Raw genomic sequence first — 23,031 nt, 5'->3', positions numbered from 1 at the left:
GTAGCGGAGAGGAGGGACGGCACCCGGCTGCAGGGAGGAGAGGGAGGCGGCAGCGGCGGCGTGGAGGGCGCAGCGCGCCGCGCGGCGGAGGAGGGCAGACGGCGGCGGCGGCGCTCGGCTCGCTCTGCCCGGCCGGCTGGGCGCGCACCCGGGCTCGCACCGCGCCGCTGCGGACGCACATGGCAGCGTGAGAGGCCGGCGGCGGGAGGAGCGGGCGGCGCCGGGTCGGGGACGCAGGGCCGCATGGACAGCGGCGCCACCCCGGCCGGCCCCCACTAGGGCCCCCCATCCGCGGGCGCCACCCCCCCGATCATGGTGCCTCGGCGGCCGCCCGGGCTAAGAGCGGCCGGCTGGAGCCGCTGAGCCCCCGCTGCGGTCGGGAGCTGCATGGGGGAGCGCCGGCAGCGCTCGGGAAGATGCCCCGGCCGGAGCTGCCCCTGCCGGAGGGCTGGGAGGAGGCGCGCGACTTCGACGGCAAGGTCTACTACATAGACCACACGAACCGCACCACCAGCTGGATCGACCCGCGGGACAGGTAGGACCCCGGAACCCTCCTCCGTGCCCCTACACCCCCGCCCGGGCCCCCACCTGCCTCTGGAGCCGCCGGCTGGGACTGGGCGGGGGCGGGGGAGCTCTGCGTGCCTCTTGAGCTCTCTTCAGTTCGCCACCTCCTGCTCCCCGCAACCTTCTGGAGCGCTGCTCCCGCCTCAGTGGGCAACTGAGAGGAGGCGCCTGCCGGGGAGCTGGCCCAGGCTGCCCCACCGCCATCCCCAGTTGGAGGACTTAGGCCCCAGCCGGCACCTGCCCGGAGTTTTGACCTTAAGCTCTAGCCCCGCCCGCCCCCTTTGGGAAGAGAGGTCGGGCGGGGGCGGGGGTTGGGGGAGCGACCTAACCGGGTGAAGCCGGGTCTTCCCGGGGACGCTTCCACCCAGCGTAGGGGTGGGCGGATGGGGATGGGGAAGTGTCCGGTTTGGAGGGGGTGGTGAGGACCCCAGGATTCCGTGGGAGACCACTGGAGAGAGGGCACTCGGCTCAGGGGAAGGCATCCTGGGGTGTGCTTTTTGACAGGTGCCTTGGAAGCTGCTGAGAACAGCACAGGGGCAGCCAGGGGGCCCTGGAACCCGAGGGTGGGGAGGAATTGAAGAAGCGGGGGAGGGCAGATGAGGGAGACTGGTTATCCAGGAATCTGGCAGCAACTTGGAAGCTGTTAGGATGGAGATGGAGGTGAGAGGCCTCCCGGAAAGCCCTGCCCCTCGCCTCTTTCTCCTCCCTTTCTTTCCTGGTCGGGGGAGGGGGCGGCGAGGCTCCTCAGCCCTGCACCAGCGGGACCTGACCTTGGTGGGTACCAGGCCGCTGTAGGTTGAGATGATGTGCAGAGGCAGGTGGAGCCTGAGATGGCTCGGTGTGGCTCTTACCTCTCCATACTTTCTCCTGGTTGTTTGGCATTTCTTTGCTCACATACTACACACACAGATACATACACCCTCTCCACGTGTGTCCTGGAGTCCCCGGACCACGGTGTTGTTGACACGGTCTGTGGGCAGAGTGTCTTGGGGAATGTGGACTTTAAACCTTGTCTGTGACCTTGGGGGTCAGGTCCCTGTAAAGCAACCAAGGTGAATTTCTTGGACTCTTCATCTTGTGTGGTTGGGTTGGAGGTGTCTCAGAAGTGTATGTAGCAAGATGTGAGTTAAAAAAAGAAAATAAGCAGAAAGAAAATGAGAGTTGAGATTCTCGGTAGCTTCTGGGAGCACTTACATTCGTTCATTCATTCATTCATTCATTCAGCACTTCCTCGATGTCTCCTCTACACTCAGCACCATGCTGAATGTCTCATGAATGTAATCTGGAAGGTAAATATTTAGTGCTAGAGAGCATCTCTTAGGCAAGCTACTTCAACCTCTGAGCCTCAGTTTCCCTGTTTGTCAGATGTGGGGGGCCCACCATTTCCCTGAATTTAAAAGGTTTGCTTGGAAGGGAATATTGGGATGCTTAAAAGTTGGAAGGGATGTAGATCAGAGCCCAACTCCCATTTGAAACATAAGAGAAACTTTGAAGCCCAGAGGTGTGATTTGCTCAAATATTTTTATTTTTCTGCCATTCTGCATATCAGTTCTTCACCAGCTCTGAAGTTCTAACCTTCAAACTTGTCACCCTGACACGCTGCTTCCCTACCCCTACTCAGGTCAGTTGCCGGCTCTGTTACTGTGTTGGTGAACTTGGCAGCATTTTTTCTCTTGTCCTTTTCTCAGAGCAGACACAAGTTCAAGCGTATGTGACCTGCCCCACTTTAGGTCCCTGTAGTTTACTGAGACCTGTGTGCTGTCAGCAGTTGGACGTCCTGTTGGAGGGAAAGGACCGCCCCTGCCAACACTGATAATCATGCATCTGGGAACTTCTAATACAGCAATAGGAGACTCCTCTCAACAGTAATTCTTTACCCTTGGAAAAGGGCAAGCAAGTAGCTTCTATCAAGAACTGATTGGCTAGAGCACAATCTCCCAGATTTTAGTGTTACATGGACCACCTCCATGATTTTTTTGCTATATCCACCTGTGCTATTGCTTACTTACTCCTTGACTTTAGATCAACTCACTTTAAAAATTTGTGTACCATTTTCACAAATGGGAAACTAGTTATATCTATTGTCATAAAGGGGAAACAAAAAAGATAGGCAAAAGCAAAAATAAAAAAACAAATAGTGTTAGTATATTTTAGCTAGGTACTGTGGCCAGCCTAAGGCCCCAACGCCTTGCTTGCCCAGCCTTTGTTTTTAGGCAGATTGGCAAGCCATGGAGAGGAGGCAGAAACATTGCGGCACTTAGGTGAGCAGCTCACCTTCTTCATCTTGTGTCATTGGTTTTTTTTTGTTTGCTTTTGTTTTTTAGTTTGTTTTTGTTTTTTGGAGACAGAGTCTCTCTCTGTCGCCCAGGCTGGAGTGCAGTGGCAAGATCTTGGCTCACTGCAACCTCCGCCTCCTGGGTTCAAGCAATTCTCCTGCCTCAACCTCTCCGGTAGCTGGGACTACAGGCGCACGCCACCACGTTCAGCCAATTTTTGTATTTTAGTAGAGACAGGGTTTCACAGTGTTGCCCAGGCTGGTCTTGAACTCCTGAGCTCAGGCAATCCGCCCACCTCAGCCTCCCAAAGTGCTAGGATTACAGGTGTGAGCCACCACGCTTGGCCTTGTGTCACTGGTTTATAAGCTTCATCTCTGTACCTCCTTGTCATCCCACCTGCACTGGGCTGGTGTTGGGCCCCTGAACTTGGGATCCTGAGGGGGGTCTCAGGTCAACTCTGGGGGTCACTATTGTGCTTGTTTTGGAAAAACAACTACAGCTTTGTACGTTTTGGAAAAGAGCTAATTGGAGGATATCCACTTGTGGTTTTCTGGAATTTCCCTCTGGCATACCTCATTTTTGCCTTTTAGTCCTGTCTGTGTGGCCTTGGGCAAATCACTTGACCTCTCTGAGGTTTGAGTGCTTAAGAAGTGGGTTGGTTAGATGGTCTTCACGGGCCTGCCAGCTCTTAGATATTATTATTTCAAACCCTTCTGCCTCTCTTACCTCTCCAGACTCCATGAGAAGAGAAGGGGGAACAGGGATTGGCTATGAGAAAAAGGAAGAAGAAATTTAACAAAGCTGAAAAGAACCAAACTTATTTTGGGGGTGGTGAGTTGGGGAGAAAAAGTTCTGCCAAGGTAGTTATATCCCTGCAATTAATTAATGCTGTGAGAAAAAAAATTGAACTAAAAATTCCACTCCGTGTGTGTGTATGCGTGCGTGTGTATTTGCCTTGGATTTTTCCTTACCTGAATCATGGAGATGCCCACCCATTCCCTTGAATTTAAAAGAAGTAAGTCAAATGGTCCTGCAGTCAGAAAAGTGATTTCTTAGCCACCAAGGACAAAATAGCGTCTCTGGTTACCAACCCTAAAGAATGTCTTGGCACATTCCTCCCTCTGGGGCTGAGCTGTTTTGTGTGCTGGCCGGCCAGGAGCTGCTGGGGGTAGGGAATCCAGTTTTCAGCTTCCCCTTTCACCAGGGGGTTGGAAGAGCAGCCAAGCAGCCAGCCTTGCCAACTCTCTCCCCTTCTCACCCAGGGGAAGACTGGGAGGCCGAAATTCCTGAGGATGGTTGTCCCAACAACCGGAGAGGGTCCAGTGGACAGCTTGGGTCCTGCCCACTGGGCCAAAGGCTCCAGCAGCACCACAGGCTTTTCCTGAGTCAAGGCCAGACTGGGAAGGTGACAGGCCCTTCAGGAATCAGGTGCTGTGGATCAGGTCTGAACAGCACCTTGGAGCCATGCTCCTTTTGCGGAGTAACTCCGGGTGCTTTTGTGAGCTCCCAGAAAAGGGGCCAGTGTCCTGTGTATTTCACTTCATGGTATGCAAAACAAATGCACCGATTGTTCTCGGAGGAAGAATAGATCTTTGGGGCTGGCCTCCCAGAGAAGGTTCCTGCAGCCTGATTCCTTCTTCTTGTGCGATTTGTATTCAGACCTTCTCATAGGAACCACCTGGGAATTCTGGGCAGTTTCTGGGACTGTGTGATAAATACCAGAGGCACACATGGCTGGAGAGGCCATGCTGAGAGGATCCAGCAATTTCTCCCACGACTTGAGGATCTTTTGCTAACCCTGTTATTTGAGAAATAATATATATGGTAGGAAGTCAGGTCTACAACAGTCAAAAAGTCTTAACCTCTGTCAGGTCACAGACCCTTATGAGACTGATAAAGGTTCAGAACTCTTCCTAGAGAAAAGGTTTTTAAATAATTTCAGGGACCTTCTGGACCCCAGATTCATAACTCCTACCATAGATAAGCTTGGAAATTGCTTGCCACCATCAAAAGCCCTCCTGTTTAGCTAGGTAGCAAATAATGATTGGGTATTTACTATATTCAGGCAGTCTGCTGATAGCTTTATATGGGCTATCTCTTTAAATCCTCTTAACAACCCTGGGACTAGGTACAACTATTACCTACCTGAATTACCCAGTGCTCAGGGAGGCTTGGTAAAGCCCCTCGACCTTTGTGGAGCTGAGATGTGAATACTAGGCAGGCTCACACCAGAACACACATTTCTAACCACTGTCTCATTTTACTTCCTGCTGAGTTACCTGCAGAATCAAGACCACTGCTCCAGTGCCTAAGGAATTTGGCCTTGGGAAATGGAGCTAAGACAGGCATGATTTCACTTACTTGTGACCATTCGGGTGTGGCCAGGTCATGGGCACCTAGAGGGCAAATGTGGGTAAGTGAGTCTTTGGCTCCTGGAATCTTGGATCTGCCACTTGCTACCTGAGTTACCTTGGTAATTGACATAATCTCCCTGAACCTTGGGTTTGTCTTCTAATGAATGGGGAGATGTCCATTAACCATCAAGGGTAGTTATGGGTGATAAGTAAGTGAAGGTAGGTAGGGCAGCAAGCATCAAGTCTGACATGCAGGGGACATTCAGGAATGCCAGTTCCTTTAACTTTTACTAGAAAGTACCTGTGAAACACCCGCATCAAAAGGAGGCTGCATATCTACCCAATTTTGCAGCTGGAGTGGACCTTTCTGTTCGTGAAATCCAGGCCTCTCATTTCACTGATGAAATTGAGAATCAGCCAGGTGTGGTGGCTCATGACTGTAATCCCAGCACTTTGGGAGGCTGAGGTGGGCAGATCACCTGAGGTAGGGAATTTTGAGACCAGCCTAACCAATATGGAGAAACCCGGTCTCTACTAAAAGTACAAAATTAGCTGGGCGTGGTGGTGCATGCCTATAATCCCAGCTACTTGGGAGGCTGAGGCAGGAGAATCACTTGAACCTGGGAGGCGGAGGTTGCAATGAGCTGAGATCGTGCCATTGCACTCTAGCCTGGGCAACAAGGGCAAAACTCCATCTCAAAAAAAAGAAATTGAGAACCAGAGACAAGTAACTTGCCCAAGGTCACACAGAAAATAAATGCCAACCTTGAGTCTAGTAAAAGTTTCTTTTTCTCTTTCTCTTACACACATTTTTTACTAAAAATTAGATCTATGTCCTTCTCATCAATGATAATCACACATATTTTATGTGTATGGCTGCCTTATTCTCCATAATCCGTTTTGATTGTATAGACCAGGAAGTTGCATTCATGATGTGTCACAATCATTTGTGAGTTGTGTCATAGGAATTTGCTATATGTCAAATGATTACAGTTCCAGTGATTGCAAGTGAATTCCTATTTTTATAGTCAATTAAAATGGATTTAGAGTTATTGTCAGTCTAATGTCATATTCCAACAAGCTTTTTTTTTTTTTTTTTTGAGACTGAGTCTTGCTCAGTCACTCAGGTTGGAGTGCAGTGGTGCAATCTCAGCTCTTTGCAACCTCTACTTCCCGGGTTCAAGCAATTCTCGTGCCTCAGCCTCCCAAGTAGCTGGGATTACAGGTGCATGCCACCTCGCCCAGCTAATTTTTGTATTTTTAGTAGAGATAGGGTTTCACCATGTTGGCCAGGCTCGTCTCAAACTCCTGACCTCAAATTATCCGCCCACCTCAGCCTCCCAAAGTGCTAGGATTACAGGCGTGAGCCACTGTGCCCCACCCAACAAGGTTTCTTAAATGAGAGTTAAAACCAGTCTGCCAGGGAAATTACCCAGAACCTCTCTATTCTCCATGCTTCTGCTCTTAATGATCCACTAATACTTGTAGACATATAATACTAATACTTATATACAAGTTATTAGAGGGCTTTTTATCTCTTTCCAAGGCTTGAGTTTAAGATCTACGTATTCTGGCCTGGCGTGGTGGCTCACGCCTGTAATCCCAGCACTTTGGGAGGCCAAGGCGGGCGGATCACAAGGTCAGGAGATCGAGACCATGGTGAAACCCCATCTCTACTAAAAATACAAAAAAAAGTTAGCCGGGCACCGTGGCGGGCGCCTGTAGTCCCAGCTACTCGGGAGGCTGAGGCAGGAGAATGGCGGGAACCCCGGAGGCGGAGCTTGCAGTGAGCCGAGATAGCGCCATCGCACTCCAGCCGGGTGGAAAGAGGGAGCCCCCGCCCAAAAAAAAAAAAAAAAAAAAAAGATCTACGTATTCCATGGGTGTCTACCCTGCCTGGGAACATCCTATGTCAATTATTAAGAAAGAAATGAGGTTTAAAAACACTAGGATTGATAATAGGGAGAAGTAAGAGATTTGGTAACCCAGAGAGGAATAAAATAATAGTCAATACCAACATTTATTGAGTGTTTACTCTCTGCTGCCCACTGAGCTAAGCATTCTGTATTGTGTCCTCATTTTATCTTTTCAACAGCCATATGGGGTAAGTACGTCAGATGAGGGAGCTGAAATTTAGAAAGGTTAAGTAACCAGCCGGGCGCGGTGGCTTACTCTTGTAATTCCAGCACTTTGGGAGCCCGAGGTGCGTGGATCACCTGAGGTCAGGAGTTCAAGACCAGCCTGGCCAACATGGTGAAACCCCGTCTCTACTAAAAATACAAAATATTAGCTGGGCGTGGTGGCACATGCCTGTAATCCGGCTACTCAGGAGGCTGAGACAGGAGAATCCCTTGAACCTGGGAGGCAGAGGTTGCAGTGAGCTGAGATGGCACCACTGCACTCTAGCCTGGGCAACAAGGGTGAAACGCTGTCTCAACAAAAAAAAAAGTTAAGTAACTTGCTCAAGATCACCAACAGGTGTTGCATCCAGGACTGGAGCCCACCTAGCTGGATACTGGCATCTACACTCATACTAGCTGTAGCCTGGTCTGGCTCTGTCCTGGCTTATTAATCCATCTCAGGGCCCCAGAGTGCCCTGTTGACAGCTGGGCTTGAGAGTTACCCTTTGTTCTTAAAACGGGTGAACCTGAAGTGGATCTCAGGAAGAGAGACTTTGCTAGGGAGCCTTAACCAGAGAAGCCAGTGAGATCCTCATGGCAGCTTAGGAGATCATGGCAGTTTAGGAGCTTAGGAGTTTGGCATAAACTCCACCTTCTGGGAGCAGCTGGCTAACCAGAGCCTTGGGGATGGGAGAAGAGAGATGGAGGCAGAGGGACTCTGAAGGATGCAGTGTGTATAGGGAGTTCACAGTCCTTTCCAAGTCGCTTGGGTAAATGCTCCCAACAGCCAGGGAATGAGTAGCCAAGGCTGTTCCTCTCTGTCGCCATCCCTCCCCCTCCCGGGGAGAGGGCTTAGCCAAACTGACCCAATTTTCGAATTCCCTGGGGTCCCAGATTGCTGTGAGAAAAACACTGCCCTTTTGAAGGGAAGAGAATCAGGTTGCCTTAGTTACCTGGAAGGTTGGCATGCCAAGTTCAGGTACACATAAGGAGAAACAAGACTAGAATACGGGAGTCAAAGGTGGCCACTGTCTTGCTGCACGGTTCCCTCAGTGACAGAAGGCTTGATCAGGCTTCAGTGGCATTTGCAGGGAATGCCGACCTAATGTCAGGCGGCTTCCATGACGTGTATCAGGAGCTCTCTCCAGTAACATGTAGTGCTAGGTGATGAGGCTCTGCAGCCTCCAGTTCAGCAAGGGGCCCTGGATAAGAGGAATCCACTTCACTTGGAGAAGTGGCCTGGTGACATCCCTATCACCAGCTCCTGGCTGTTTGCTACGGGAAGCATTTCCACTTGGACAGAGCTGAGGGCTGGATCTGGGCAAAAAAAACTCCCGTCTTGCCTCTCCCAACATGGAGATGGCCAGCCAGCTGCACACCTTTAGGTAGAACAGCGAAAGCCTCAGTTGCTGCTGCCTCGAATCGGTTTCAGAGAGAGATAAAGAAAGAGAAAACTAAGAAACTGGATACAGTGACATTTTGTTATTAAACCTTCCCCAGCAGGCCATTTAGCCTTTAGTTCCTGAGCAGCAAAAAAAAAAAATAATGGGGTGGCGGGAGGAGGGGGCAGGCGTTCACTGTTGTGTGGGGGAGAATGTTCTCTAAAGATGTGGCAGGGGGAAGAGGGGGTGGAGCAGAGAGTGAGGAGGAGGGGAAGAAAAAGGACAAGTGTGGTGGGTCACATGTCCATTCTCCCCCCCCCCCCCACCCCTTGCCAATTGCCTGCTCAGTGCTTCTACCCATGACATCTCTCTGTTGGGAAGAAATGGGATCTTTCAGTTTCAAATGTCTGCCAAAGAAAAGGGATGGAGGCTTAAGTTCTCACTCAATGGTCAGCCAGAAAAAAAAAAAAAAGAAGCTGCATCAAGATTAGGGACACCTTTGTTGGCTTTTTTTTTCTTCTCTTGCTCCATTCATCACTCTCTGGCAGCGAGGACACCAGGCCAACTGCAGCTGCTGACTTTCCCCAGTCGGCTGCCTGCTGTTGCCCGGGCCTGTTTTGGTAGCAGCCCCCACAATGGCTTCCTCCCCGCCCAGTGGCGGTTACTTGTTGGATTCGTCCCTGGGGCAGCCCCTGGGATCCACTGACGGGTAACAGACTTGGAAGGATGAAATATCAAGATGCAGGCATCAGGTGGCTGCTAGGATGAGATGACCCTGGGACAGCCTTCCAGTCCTACATCTGTCGTGGCTTTTCTTAGAGAGTCGCGCTGTGAGCATTTCACTGTGTATTCCAGGAATTTCTTACAAGTGCATTGTTTGACTTTGTATCACTAACAGTGAGAACAATAACTGGCACCTGGTGATAATGGTGGTTAATAATCATGATTGTCTTTAAACATCCTTATCCGGTGTCTGTCACATGCCAAACACTATTGCTCATCATGTTTTTCTGGCATTTTGCAAATGGGGAAACTGAGGCTGAGAGACAACTCAAGTGACAAGCTCATTTTTTCACCATGGAAAAAAAAAATGTATGTTTGTGAGTGGTTCCACCCAAACACGGGATTGCACACCACACAGTTCACGATTCCCTGTAGTAGATAAGCTCTCCACAAAGATCATTAGAGGACACTGAGTCAAGTCTGGCTTTGTCACTTTAAAATAGTAAGTGGGGCCGGGCACAGTGGCTGATGCCTGTAATCCCAGCACTTTGGGAGGCCAAGGCCGGTGGATTGCCTGAGGTCAGAAGTTCAAGACCACCCTGGTCAACATGGTGAAACACCATCTCTACTAAATATACAAAAAAAATTAGCCATGTGTGGTAGTAGGCACCTGTAATCCCAGCTGCTCAGGAGGCTGAGGCAGGAGAGTCACTTGAACCCGGGAGGCAGAAGTTGCAGTGAGTCAAGATTGTGCCATTGCGCTCCAGCCTGGGCAACAAGAGCGAAACTTCGTCTCAAAAAAAAAAAAAAAAAAAAAAAGTAAGTGACCTTGAACCAGTTCCTTCTCAGCTGTAAAACAAGGATAAGGGTAGAACCTGGCCAGGCGCAGTGGCTCACGCCTATAATCCCAACACTTTGGGAGGCCGAGATGGGCGGATCACAAGGTCAGGAGATCGAGACCATCCTGGCTAACGCAGTGAAACCCCATCTCTACTAAAAATACAAAAAAAAAAAAAAAAAATTAGCAGGGTGTGGTGGTGGGCGCCTGTGTCCCAGCTACTCAGGAGGCTGAGGCAGGAGAATGGCATGAACTTGGGAGGCGGAGCTTGCAGTGAGCTGAGATCGCACCACTGCACTCCAACCTGGGCGACAGAGCGAGACTCCGTCTCAAAAAAAAAAAAAAGTAGAACCTACCTACCGCTGAGAGTCATGGTGAGGATATGACATCCAACATAGAAAGTCTTAGCACAATGCTTAGTGCACATCATGCCTTCAAATGGGAGCTCTTTCCAGTTAGGTCAACCTACCCTCCTATGCATTGGTAATGGTAGAGGAACTAAAACCCTTGTTTCTTCCTTGCCAACTCTAGTCTCTTCCTGGTGGGCCATGGTTCACCTAAGCCACGTTGACATCAGAGCTCACAAACCACCTTGGCAGCACTCATTGTATGAATCAATAAACTCCCCTCCTCCCACCGTCTTATCAGAGGCAAGCCCTTCTTTGGAATTTCTGGACTGAAGCGACTCTTGCCAGTGAGCTGGCACCAGGGTTGTGTGTGAATCAGGGTAATGAATTGCAGTTGTCATGGCAGAGCTAAAAAGGCTGATGCAGGAACCGGAGGTCTCTGGAACTCATTTGTAACTGCTTTGATATCTTGTCCCCTCACTCAGTCTTCCTTTGCACTGTTTGAGAGCTGTTTGAGGACCTGCTGATTTGAGCATGGTGGTGTTGCAGGAAGGGCATTGGCATTTATCACGTCCCACTCAGCGGGGGGTTGGACATTCACTCAGCAGGTATTTATGGAGTGCCTACTGTGCTCAGACTCTGTTGCCAGAGCGGAGGATCAGAGCAAAGTCCCCGCTGCAGTGGGGTGTGCACACAGGTGATGAGACTGGGAAATAGTTAAATAGATAAATCGCATTATGACTGGGGATTTGGTGTTCTCTAGAGCTCTTTTAGGAAGGTGGAGGGACAGACCTGGTGACATCTGTTGACAGTGGTGGTGCGAACCTAGATTTGAAGCCGGGAGACCTTGGGGCCTTTAGTAGGATGTTATCAAGAGCCTATTGTGGTGAGGTAGGCTAATTGCTGGGAATGCAAGGGTGATACACAATAGAGTCTCCAACTCACAGAATTTACTACAAATTAGTGAGAGGCACAGCTAGTCATGGAGCTGTGCAAATATAGTAGAAATGCCAGGCTTTCTGAGTCTGTTTTCTTCCTCTCCTGTCTCATCTGGACACATTCAGTCATTTAACAAATACTTATTGGATAGTGTACCTGTAATACGTCAGGCATTGTTTGGGCACTGGGGGTTCATCAGGGAATAAACCAACAAAACTCCTTGTCCTCATGGAGCTTACTTTCAAGTGCAGTGGTTGTCAAACTTGAGGAAACATCAGAACCACCTGGAGGGCTTGTTAAATAGTTTGAGTCAGTGGATCTGGGTGGGGCCCAAGAATGTGCATTTCCTGCAGGTCCCCAGATGATGATGCTGGCTTGACCCCATTCATACCAACCAACTAATATACTGACTCATTGACTCCTTGTAATAACCTAGGAGAGGGTACTCAATTATCCCTGTTTTGCAGATGAGGAAACTGAAGACAAATGAAGTAACTTCGTCCTCCCTATACTAAGAGAGCTAAAGGAAATGGTCTCATGAGCCAACACTGTCTACCTGTGTGTATGAGGACTGTGATTATGAGGACCATATATCATGTTCTTTTCTTTTGCTGACCAAAGCCTGACCAGTAGCAAAATCCTGTGGGTTTTTCTTGTTCATTAAAAGATAAGGCACAGGAGGCCAGGTATGGCAGCTCACACCTGTAATCCCAGCACTTTGGGAGTCTGATACAGGAGGATGGTTTGAGCCCAGGAGTTTGAGACCAGCCTGGGCAAGAAAGTGAGATCCCACTTTGAAAGTAAGATGGGATCTCACTTTCTTGCCCATCTCTACAAACATTCAAAAAATGAGCTGGGCATGGTGGTCCACACCTGTAGTCCCAGCTACACCAGAGGCTAAAGTGGGAGTCGCTTGATCCCAGGAGGTCAAGGCTGCAGTGAGCCATGTTTACATCATTGCACTCCAGCCTGGGTGACAGAGTGAGACCCTGTCTCAAGAAGAAAGCAGGCAAACATAGGGAAGCAGCCAGTTTAAGCAGATTCCAGAAGACCGAAGGGACTTCTCTTTCATTAGAATGTATGGAATTTGAATTTTCATGGCCACAACAGGATCAGAGGAAATTGCCCTCCCTGTTTCTCAGTGGAACTGAGCCAGGACTCCCCTGCACTGATCTGCTCGGGAGAGGAAGGGTACCTGGGCTCCTTCACCCCAGGAAACTTTCTCTACTTCATCTCCAGGAAGTACAGGGAGGTGGTTTTGAGGAAGAGCAAATACCTCCTCTCGTGGAATCCTCACTTCAGCCCTCTAGGGAGGGCTTACCCACTGCTCTTCCTCTAGACCACTGCTTCAGCTTTGCATACCTTTGTCGCTTGCTGGTTCTGTGACCTTGGTCAAAGTTACTTATGTCTTTTTGAGCCTTCATTTCTTCATTGGCAAAATGAGAATAAATTAGAAGCCATCTCATAGAGTTAGTAATAATCACATTAGACATCTCTCATTATATTCAAGTTCCACTGACCGGGCAGTTCTAATGGCAGCCATTATAATCCCCATAATATATTTGATAACTTTCTCTATAGTTACAGAGTTACTGCTCAATTCATTTATTTTGAGGACCAGATTTTTTGGACATAAACCACTTCTTGTTTCTCTCTGAGAAAAATGTCCCCTGGAAAAACTGGTCATGCCTAAAAAGATAGACTTCTTCCCAGTAGACAATGACTTTTTCTGGACAGGAATATTAAGAGGTATCTTAATAGCTCAAGGAGTTTCAAAACAAACATAAGTGGCTTATTTCTGTTGCTGATATAAAACATTTACCAGCAGCCAGTGGAGGAGCTTGGGGTTTTCTTCAGCCTCTTCACTGGTCACCAGGCCCTCCAAGGTTTTTGCCCTTGTACAACGGTTCTTCAGTGTGGTTCCAGACCAGCATATCAGCTTCACCTGAGAACCTGTTAGAAACACATTCTCATGTTCCGTGTCAGACCGACTGAATGAGAAACTCTGGGGGTACAGCCCAGCAATCTGGGTTTTCATGAGCTCTCTGGGTAACTCTGCTGCCCACTCAAGTCTGTAAACTGCTGGCTAAGTGTTTGCACCCAGAAAGACCTCAGATATTTGTTAGTGGTTGAATGGCAGACACTGACCAGGATTGCAGCATCTTCTGAGCACAGGTGCTTATGAACTTTTTTTTTTTTTTTCTTTGAGATGGAGTCTCACTCTCACCCAGCCTGGAGTTCAATGGCGTGATTTCGACTCTCTGCAGCATCTGCCTCCTGGGTTCAAGTGATTCTCCTGCCTCAGCCTCCTGAGTAGCTGGGATTACAGGCATGTGCCACCATGCCCAGCTAATTTTGTATTTTTAGTAGAGATGGCGTTTCTCTATGTTGGTCAGGCTGGTCTTGAACTCCCAACCTCAGGTGATCCACCCGCCTCAGCCTCCCAAATGCTGGAATTATAGGCGTAAGCCATTGTGCCTGGCCCAGTATTTTTTTTTTTTTCTTTTCTTTTTTTTTTTTTTTTCAGTAGAGTCAGGGTTTTGCCATGTTGGCCAGTTTGGTCACAAACTTCTGACCTCAGGTGATCTGCCTGCCTTGGCCTCCCAAAATGTTGGGATTACAGGCATGAGGTACCGCGCCTGGCCAACTTAGGAACATTTTTAATATCATTCCCCAACCCTTACTGGCCACTCTGAACCTCCACACTCCCTTCTCCACACCCTCACCATCGCCTCACATCTTCTTGGCATTAAGATTCAGCTTACAAATGAAGTTTAGAAACACCTTCCCCACCTCAGCCCAGGCTCCATAGCATCCTGCGCTGTAATGGAACGGCATGATTTCCTGCATCTTTTCTATTCTTGGTTAATGGGTAGCCCAATGGCTGGCATGCAGTAGAAGCACACTAAGCCAGGCTTGAATGCTCCCCGGTCCGGAGTTTTGGATTCTGTTTCTGGCCCTTCCTCTCAGCAGCAAATCACTTAACCTTCCTGAGCCCTGGTTTCCTTAGCTCTGCAATGGACGAATAAGGAACTTTGATCTCCTTTCTACAAGGAGATGAGGAGGTATCTTTGGAGCTGGGAGAACAAAAGGAACAGTTAGTGGTTCCCCACTTCTGCTACATATTAGACTCATCAGATCACTGGAGGGAACAGCTAAAAATACCCATGCCTGGCCCACCCCTAAAGATTCTGGTTTACTTGGTCTGTCGTATGGCCTGGGCAGGGAATTTCTAGAAAGCCCCTAGTTGATTCTAGGTTGCAGCCAGATTGGAGAAGCATAGCTGTAGGTAAACATCTGCCTTCCTTACAAACATTTGTAGAGTTTGAATGAGATTAAATGAAAGTACTTTGTAAAGGTGACAAGTGCCATAGGAACATGAGATATTTTAAAATCTAATATTTATAGTTTTACTCGGAAAAATTGAGATGATTCAGGAAGTATTTAAAAAATAGTTGCAGGAGGTAGAGAAGTAAATATCTGGGGGACGGCCAGGTGCAGTGGCTCACGCCTGTAATCCCAACACTTTGGGAGGCCGAGGTGGGCAGACCACCTGAGGTCAGGAGTTCAATACCAGCCTGGCCAACATGGTGAAACCTCGCCTCTCCTAAAAATACAAAATTAGCCAGGCATAGTGGCACACTCCTGTAGTGCCAGCTACTCGGGAAGCTGAGGCAGGAGAATTGCTTGAACCCAGCAGGCAGAGGTTGCAGTGAGCTGAGATCCTGCCGTTGCACTCCAGCTCGGGTTACAGAACGAGACTCCGTCTTAAAAAAAAAAATACATAAATATTTGGGGGAATGTCATTAGCTTGCTGTTTGATAATTTCCCCTCTTCTATGCCTACCTGTCTTATTCTTTTTTTTCCTGATGGGTGAAGAATCAAAGATATTTGGGCTCCTTTTGCCATAATGTGAAAATCTTCAACTCCCATTGCAGCAGTAATGCTTTTGAATAAATTGATCTAAGCTGCTTTATTTTCTATTTATTTGTTTCTGAGACAGAGTCTTGCTCTGTCACCCAGGCTGTAGTGCAGTGACACGATCTTGGCTCACTGCAACCTCTGCCTCCTGGGTTCAAGCACTTTTCTTGCCTCAGCCTCCTGAGTAACTGGGATTATAGGCGTGCACCACCACGCCCAGCTAATTTTTGTATTTTTAGTAGAGATGGAGTTTTACCATGTTGGCCAGCCTGGTCTCCAATGCCTGACCTCAGGTGACCCACCCGCCTTGGCCTCCCAAAGTGCAAGATCACAGGCGTGAGCCACCACGCCCGGCTGGTCTAAGCTACTTTAGAGTTGTAAGCCTAGGGGCTGGGCCTTCCTTTCATTTGCTGAACCTGGTTTGGATTTCGTGCACATAACCTGCATCTTTGGGACTCCAAGAAAATGGGTTGCAGACACTGCCACCATATAGATCACAGCCTATGGATAGGAACTAATAATTGCTAACATTTATTAAGACTCTAGATTGTGCCAGGTTCTGGACTGTGTGCTTGGGAATACATCGCCCAGTTTAATTCTCATAGCAACCCTATGAGGTAAGAACCGTCTCCATTCTGCAGATGAGGAAACTGAAGCTTAGAAAGTTGAAAACTTGCCCAAGGTTGGATAGCTAATAAGTGGCAGAACTGACATGCAAACCCATGTCTGCCCCCACAGAAGCATGTTCTTTACCACCACGTAGGTCAGGCCAGGATGTCAAGGAGAGCAACACTGAATTAGTCCTGGTGATTTAGACTAGAGCTTCTTTCACTGCTGTGAGTCCTTCACTGGCACTTTCTTCCAGTTGTCCAGGGTCTGTCTTTGCTTGGTCTTTGCTTATTCTACCTGTGTTTTAGCAGATATCCCTCTCTCCATGAACAAGGTGAGTGAGCTCTTTTTCTGAGTACATTTGGTTTTTCAAAATCCCTCTAAGGAATTATTTCCTTGACCAAATGGCCCCATCTGTGGTGGCTATCAACATCTTTGATTTCACCCTTTTTTTTTTTTTTTTTTTTTTTGAGATGGAGTCTCGCTGTGTTGTTCAGGCTGGAGTGCAGTGGTGTGACCTTGGCTCACTGCAACCTCTGCCTCCCGGGTTCAAGCGATCAAGCGATTCTCCTGCCTCACCCTCCCGAGTAGGTGGGACTACAGGTGCATGCCACCACACCCAGCTAATTTTTTGTATTTTTAATAGAGACAGAAATGGGGTTTCACGGTGTTAGCCGGGCTGGTCTTGATCTCCTGACCTCGTGATCTGCCCACCTTGGCCTCCCAAAGTGCTGGGATTACAGGTGTGAGCCACTGCGCCTGGCCAGTTTCACCCTTCTTTTTATGGACTATTCTGCTCAAGGGGTCTCCATCTGCTTATTTGGTAGGAAAGGCTTTGTGAGAACCAAGTTTGCCTTTGACTGTTTGGTGCCTGAACGTCCTGTAGGCTTGGTCTGCAGCATTCTTGCTTGCCTAATAGAACATCCTTCAGAATGTGTGTTTAGGGTTCACTAGAAGTCAAGTGGGTCTTCAGGCTGAGCCTTGCAAGCAGGAAGTGACTTTAGCCATGCATGGGTTACCTTCCACTTCTGCTACATGCTGGTTAAAACCAAAACCAAAGAATGCAGTCCCTTCTTTGAGAAGTGTGCTAGGAAAAGGCACAGCAGTGAATGAAGATTGCTGTCACCCTACATGGAGCTTACAGACAAATAATAAAAACAAGCAAAATAATTACAGATTAGGAAAATCAGAGGATGCTGGATTGGAAAATAATAGGCCTTGTCACTGATTCCAGAGGTCAAAGGATAAAGTTAGAAAGTTATGTAGTCAGAAAAACTGAGTTTGCTTTTAGCTTTAAATAAAATACATCTATAGTGATCACCCCTCTGCCTCTTCAACTGGAGTTTTCATCATTTTGCGCAGGAGTTCATGGCACTTTATTGGCAACAAGCAATGTTTTTTTCTTGACCTTGGCAGAGGAGCTCTCAAGGCAGTGTGACCTGTTGGCCACATGCATCTGAACCTCTAAAGGGAGTGGCTAAAATGCAGGTTGCAAGGCCCCATCCCAGTCAATATAACCAGAATCTCTGGAGGTGGAACCCAGACTCCACATTTGTAAAGAGAACCTCCAAGTGATTTTGATGGAATCTTCAGTTTGAGAACCACTGATCAAGGGAATAGATTTGTGCCTAATTGCAAATCAATGTAGAGACCCAGCTAGAATTCCTTCAGCCTCCTCCACAACCTGGCCCACTTCTTGGTCCTCACGTCAAAATAATCTCTCTCTTTCTTCAGGCTTTCACGGACTTTCAGTTTTCCAATATGCTCAGGGACTCCCTCTCCAAGAATAAGTCTTTGATCTGCAAACCCCACCTGGTACCCCTTTACCTGAATAACATAGAAGAGTCCCACACCCACTGCCTCCACCACCCCCATTCATGCCTCAGCACCTCCATCCCTCCTTCTCCCACCCCAGCCTCAGAGCAAGGTTCCAGGAGTGTCACCAGGGGCCACACAGTGGTATCCTCCTTGACCTCCTGCCTGTAGCACCTAGCAGTGCTCCCAACTCCCTTCCTTTACAGGGTCATCCTCATCCAAAGGAGGTGGAGCATTTTGCACTCTTCTCCCTCTTTGCTTTTCCCTAGGGATGTCCTGTGTCCCCAAGCCTTCAACCACCTCCTCTGCCATGAAGCCTCAGGTGCCCGCTTCTGGGTACCTACTGGACATTTCTGTGTCTAGACAAGCACCTCAAACAACAAATCAAAAACTGAATCCAGTCCTGGTCTCAAACAACTTTACCTCTGGCCTTTTTTGCCATTACCATTAGAAGGTACCTCTGTAATGATTACAACATAGGCATGGTTCACATGCTTAAGGTCCAAAGGGTACATAGTGGAATGTAGGTCTTCCTCCTACCTGGTCCCCACCTACCCAGCCCCCTCTCCACAGGCAACCCCTGTTTCCAGAAACATCCATCTCCATTCCATCTTCCTTCATCTACCTGCCAAGTTCTGCCACCTTTTATTTTGCAAGCTCTGACACCTCATTCCTTTTCTGTTTACTCCTATAGAAGCTTAGTGGAAAATAGACCCCTCTCCGTCTATCTTAGAAAACAGAGACCTCTCCCTCTGTCTTAGAAAACAGAGACCTCTCCCTCTGTCTTAGAAAACAGACACCTCTCCCTCTTTGCTTTTCCCTAGGGGTGTCCTGTGTCCCCAAGCCCTCAACCATGAAGCCACAGGTGTCTGTTTCTGGGTACCCACTGGACATCATTTCCGTGTCTAGACAAGCACGACAAACTACAAATTGAAAACTGAATTCCGTTCTGTCTCAAACAACTTTGCCTCCTGCCTTTTCTGCCATTACCGTGAGAAGGTACCAGCTGAGTATAACACAACCCAGCGCTGACCAGCCCTCCCGCTTCCCTATCCCCTTGGGGTGCTGCGGGACACACTGCTGACCTTCTCGAAGCTGGTCTCACCCTCATCTTCTAAGCACCTCATATTTTGCCTCACTTTCCTCATCTACAAGAATGAGAATGATAGTGTTTACCTCATCCTGTTTTTAAGTGTCTTAAGAAGACCTTTCCCAGGTAATATTTTTGTGTCTCTTTAATTTTAATATTTCAAACATATAGGAAAATTTCAAAAATAGTACAAGAAATTTCCATATGGCCTTTACCCAGATTTATCAGTTTTTTTTGTGTGTTGACCATTTACCTTATATTCTCTTATTCTTTCTGAATATATTACATATAATTATTTATATATATAAACAATTTAAATTGTGTGTTTATATATATATGTACACACACACACCATTTCTGTATCTCTGAGTATATATAATGTATCCAAATATATATATATATACACGTAATATATATCACTTACAGATATATATATAATATTTATGTATAAACAAACACCATTTACGAGTAAGTTGGAGGCTGGGCACAGAGTGGCTCATGCCTGTAAATCCAGCACTTTGGGAGGCCAAGGTGGGAGGATAACTTGAGCCTAGGGGTTCAAGACCAGCCTGGGCAACATAGGGAGACCTCCGTCTGTACAAAAAATAAAAGAATTAGCCAGGCATAGTAGTGCATGCCTGTGGTTCCATCATCTTGTGGAATGCTGAGGTGGAAGGATCACTTGGAGCCAGGGGGTCAAGGCTACAGTGAGCCATGATTGTGCAACTGCACTCCAGCCTGGGTGACAGAGGGAGACCCTGTCTTAAAAAAACAAAAACAAAAACAAACAAACAAAAACATAACTTGGAGATACTGTTTTTTTGTTTTTTTTTTTTTTACTGCTGAATACATTATTTTGAATTTCCTAAGAAATAAGGTTGTTCTCTTACATAACCACACTACTTCATGCAGTTTTTATGAGGATTAAACTGAATAAATAAAGTAAGCACTTTGCAGAGTGCCCATCACCCTTGCAGGTGCCAATAATTGGTAGCCATGGTTGCTGAGTTCTCTTCATTGGTCCTTGGCTTCTAGCCCCGTTGAGTTGGTGTCAGTTCCCAAGCATGCCCTGCATGCACTTTGCCATTCTTACCGCTGGACTGCAGCTCCCCAGCCCTACCTGTATGCCTTGATGGCTCCCCTCCCCTCCCAGGCAGCACCTAGTGCCTCCTGCTCCAAGAGATATCCATCATCCACCTCCCTCCCTACTTCCAGCAGGAAGGGCTCTGCTTCAAGTCAGGCCTTTTCTGATCAAAGGCTACAGAGGCCCATACAAGATGGCTCTAGAAAGAAGCTCTTCGGTTTTTCAAAATCCCTCTAAGGAATTATTTCCTAGACCAAATGGAAAGGAATCCGAGGCAAGGAATAGTGGCCCCTGCTGCTGGGCAGGTGGGGGCTGCAACAGGGAGGCATGAGGAACCCAGGCATCAGCATCTCCCCACACCTCCCTCTATATCTGCCCACCCATGTCATGGTTTCCTCTGCCTCCTAAAACCCTCATTTATGAGTCAGTTCTGCCTCTTACTAACTGTGTGACCCTGGCAAGCTGCTTAATCACTTTGAGCCCGTTCCCTTGCTTTGTAAAAATAAGGCTAAGAGTGATAATAGACCAGGCACCATGGCTCATGCCTGTAATCCCAGCACTTTGGGAGGCCAAGGCAGGTGGATCACCTGAGGTCAGGAGTTCAAGACCAGCCTGGCCAACATACAAAACCCCATCTCTAGTAAAAATGATATATAAAAAATTAGCTGGGTGTGGTGGCAGGTGTCTGTAGTTCTAGCTACTCAGGAGGCTGAGGCAGGAGAATCACCTGAACCCAGGAAGCAGAGGTTGCAGTGAGCCGAGATCACACCACTGCACTCCAGCCTGGGAGACAGAGCGAGACTCAGTCTAAAAAAAAAAATACAAAAATACAAAAATTAGCCGGGCATGGTGGTATATGCCTGTAATCCCAAGTACTCAGAAGACTGAGGCAGGAGAATCACTTGAACCTGGGAGGCAGAGGTTGCAGTGATCAAGATTGTGCCACTGCACTCCAGCCTGGGCGACAGAACGAGACTCTGTCTCAAAAAAAAAAAAAAGTAATAATAACCAAGATTTTATTGAGTGCCAAGCACTGCTCTAAGTTTTATATTTATTAGCTCAACTAACCATCACACCAACCTTCTGAGAAAGGTACTAATACTATCGTCATTTAGAAATGAAGAGATGTAGGCATAGGGGAGATTAAGTAATGTGCCCAAGGTCGCACAGCTAGAAAGTGGCAAAGCCAGGATTCAAGCTCAAGTTGTCTGGCTCCAGAGCTTGTGCTCTTAAACTGCCATCTACTTTGAAAGGTTGTTGTGAGAATCAAGCATGGATTATCTTATTTAAGGCACTTAGCCAAGAAGCAAGGCTCATTGTAAATACTTTAAAATGTCAACAGTTATTACAGTATCACAGCATTAGTTTGCAGGTGACTGCAGTGGACTTCATGGCCCCAGCCTGTGCCTCCTAACCCATCAGTTCAGCCACTACAACTCATGAGAGATGCTGATTTGAAAATATCACAGAACCAGCCTTGAGCTGGACTCACTTGGTACGGGAGACATCAGGGGTCATGTGATGCCAACCGCAGCAGCTGCCCACTCAGGGTAGGTGATGGGTGATTGGCATCCTAAGGACATTCTTTTTTTTTGAGAGTCTTGCTCTGTTGCCCAGGCGGATTGCAGTGGCATGATCTCTGCAACCTCCGTCTCCCAGACTCAAGCAATTCTCATGTCTCAGCCTCTCGAGTAGCTGGGACTACAGGCGTATGCCACCACTCCCGGCTAATTTTCTATTTTTAGTGGAGACAGGGTTTTGTCGTGTTGACCAAGCTGGTCTCAAAGTCCTGACCTCAAGTGATCCACCCGTCTCGGCCTCACAAAGTGCAAGGATTACAGGCATGAGCCACTGCTCAGTCTAAGGACGTTCTTTCTCAGAACTTCACAAGTAAATTGCTCTGAATGCTCATGGCAGTTCGCAGGGCCTGGTGGTTTCTGCCTCAAACCCCTGTGGCAAACTCCTTTTTATCTGTGTGATTCCTACCCTCTTGCTACTCAAAGTGTGGGCCATGGACCAGCACATCAGCATTGCCTGGGAGTTTATTAGAAATGCAAAATCCCAGCCAAGCACAGTGCTCACGCCTGTAATCCCAGCACTTTGGGAGGCCGAGATGGGTGGGTCACCTGAGTTCAGGAGTTTGAGACCAGCCTGGCCAACATGGCAAAACCTCGTCTCTACTAAAAATACAAAACTTAGCCAGGCATGGTGGCGGGCATCTGTTATCCCAGCTACTCAGGAGACTGAGGCAGGGTAATTGCTTGAACCCAGGAGGTGGAGGTTACAGTGAGCCGAGATTGCACCACTGCACTCCAGCCTGGGTGACAGAGCGAGACTGTCTCAAAAAAAAAAAAAAGGAAATGCACAATCCCTGGCTGCACCCCAGATCCCCTGAATCAGAATGTGAATTTTAACCAGATCGCCAGAGGTACTTCCGCATGTTAACACTGAGTAGCACTGACCGTTCAATACTACTTCTGTTGTTTTTCTTTTTTGCTTTTGTGGCTGCCTGTGCCTCTTTCTAGTTCAGATCTAGGGCACACTGCATACTTGTGGTATCAATAAACAGTGGACTTTTACAACCAGCTATAAATACTATCTAGAGAAAGGAGCTTCACAGCTCATTCCCAGAGCCCCATGTGAAATAAGAGATTGAAGCCGGGTGGGGCGTTGGAGCTCAGTTGATAGGGGTTCACACCTGCAGAGAAAATGCAAGGTCCTGAGCTCTCAGTGCATCTACCAAGAAGGTCAGGTGCCAAAGATCAGAGCAGTCAGGCTAAGCAGGAGGTCACCAGGGCTGCAGAACACAGGACAGGGGCTGAGGGCCAGTCACAGGTGGGAGCACTCATGGCAGGGTCGTGCCTGTTGGCTCTAATAAGCAATGAGGAGTGGCTTGGCAGACACTGGTGGCGAGCACAGAGGCAGGATTCCAGTCGTCAGAGAACAGAGGCAAGAACAAGACAAGGAGG

At 48.1% G+C, this 23,031-nt stretch overlaps 1 protein-coding gene across 3 annotated transcripts in view; it reads left to right on the top strand.

Moving 5' to 3' along the window:
- Positions 1–356: 356 nt before the first annotated feature.
- Positions 357–23,031, top strand: part of WWC1 (WW and C2 domain containing 1) — a 181,092-nt gene continuing 158,417 nt past the window's right edge. The window contains exon 1 of one of the 3 annotated variants that reach the window (XM_023218897.1): positions 357–535. In XM_023218897.1, the coding sequence (XP_023074665.1) occupies positions 417–535 (119 nt within the window). In that variant the 5' untranslated portion in view covers positions 357–416. The remainder of the gene's footprint in view (positions 536–23,031) is intronic. The other 2 variants (XM_023218895.1, XM_023218896.1) reach the window with 2 other exon arrangements.

This window comes from Piliocolobus tephrosceles, chromosome 4 (genome assembly GCF_002776525.5).
Source record: "Piliocolobus tephrosceles isolate RC106 chromosome 4, ASM277652v3, whole genome shotgun sequence".
NCBI classification, from domain to species: domain Eukaryota; kingdom Metazoa; phylum Chordata; class Mammalia; order Primates; family Cercopithecidae; genus Piliocolobus; species Piliocolobus tephrosceles.
The sequence above is the reverse complement of the archived record's forward strand: the minus strand, read 5'-3'. Positions and strand labels throughout refer to the sequence as shown.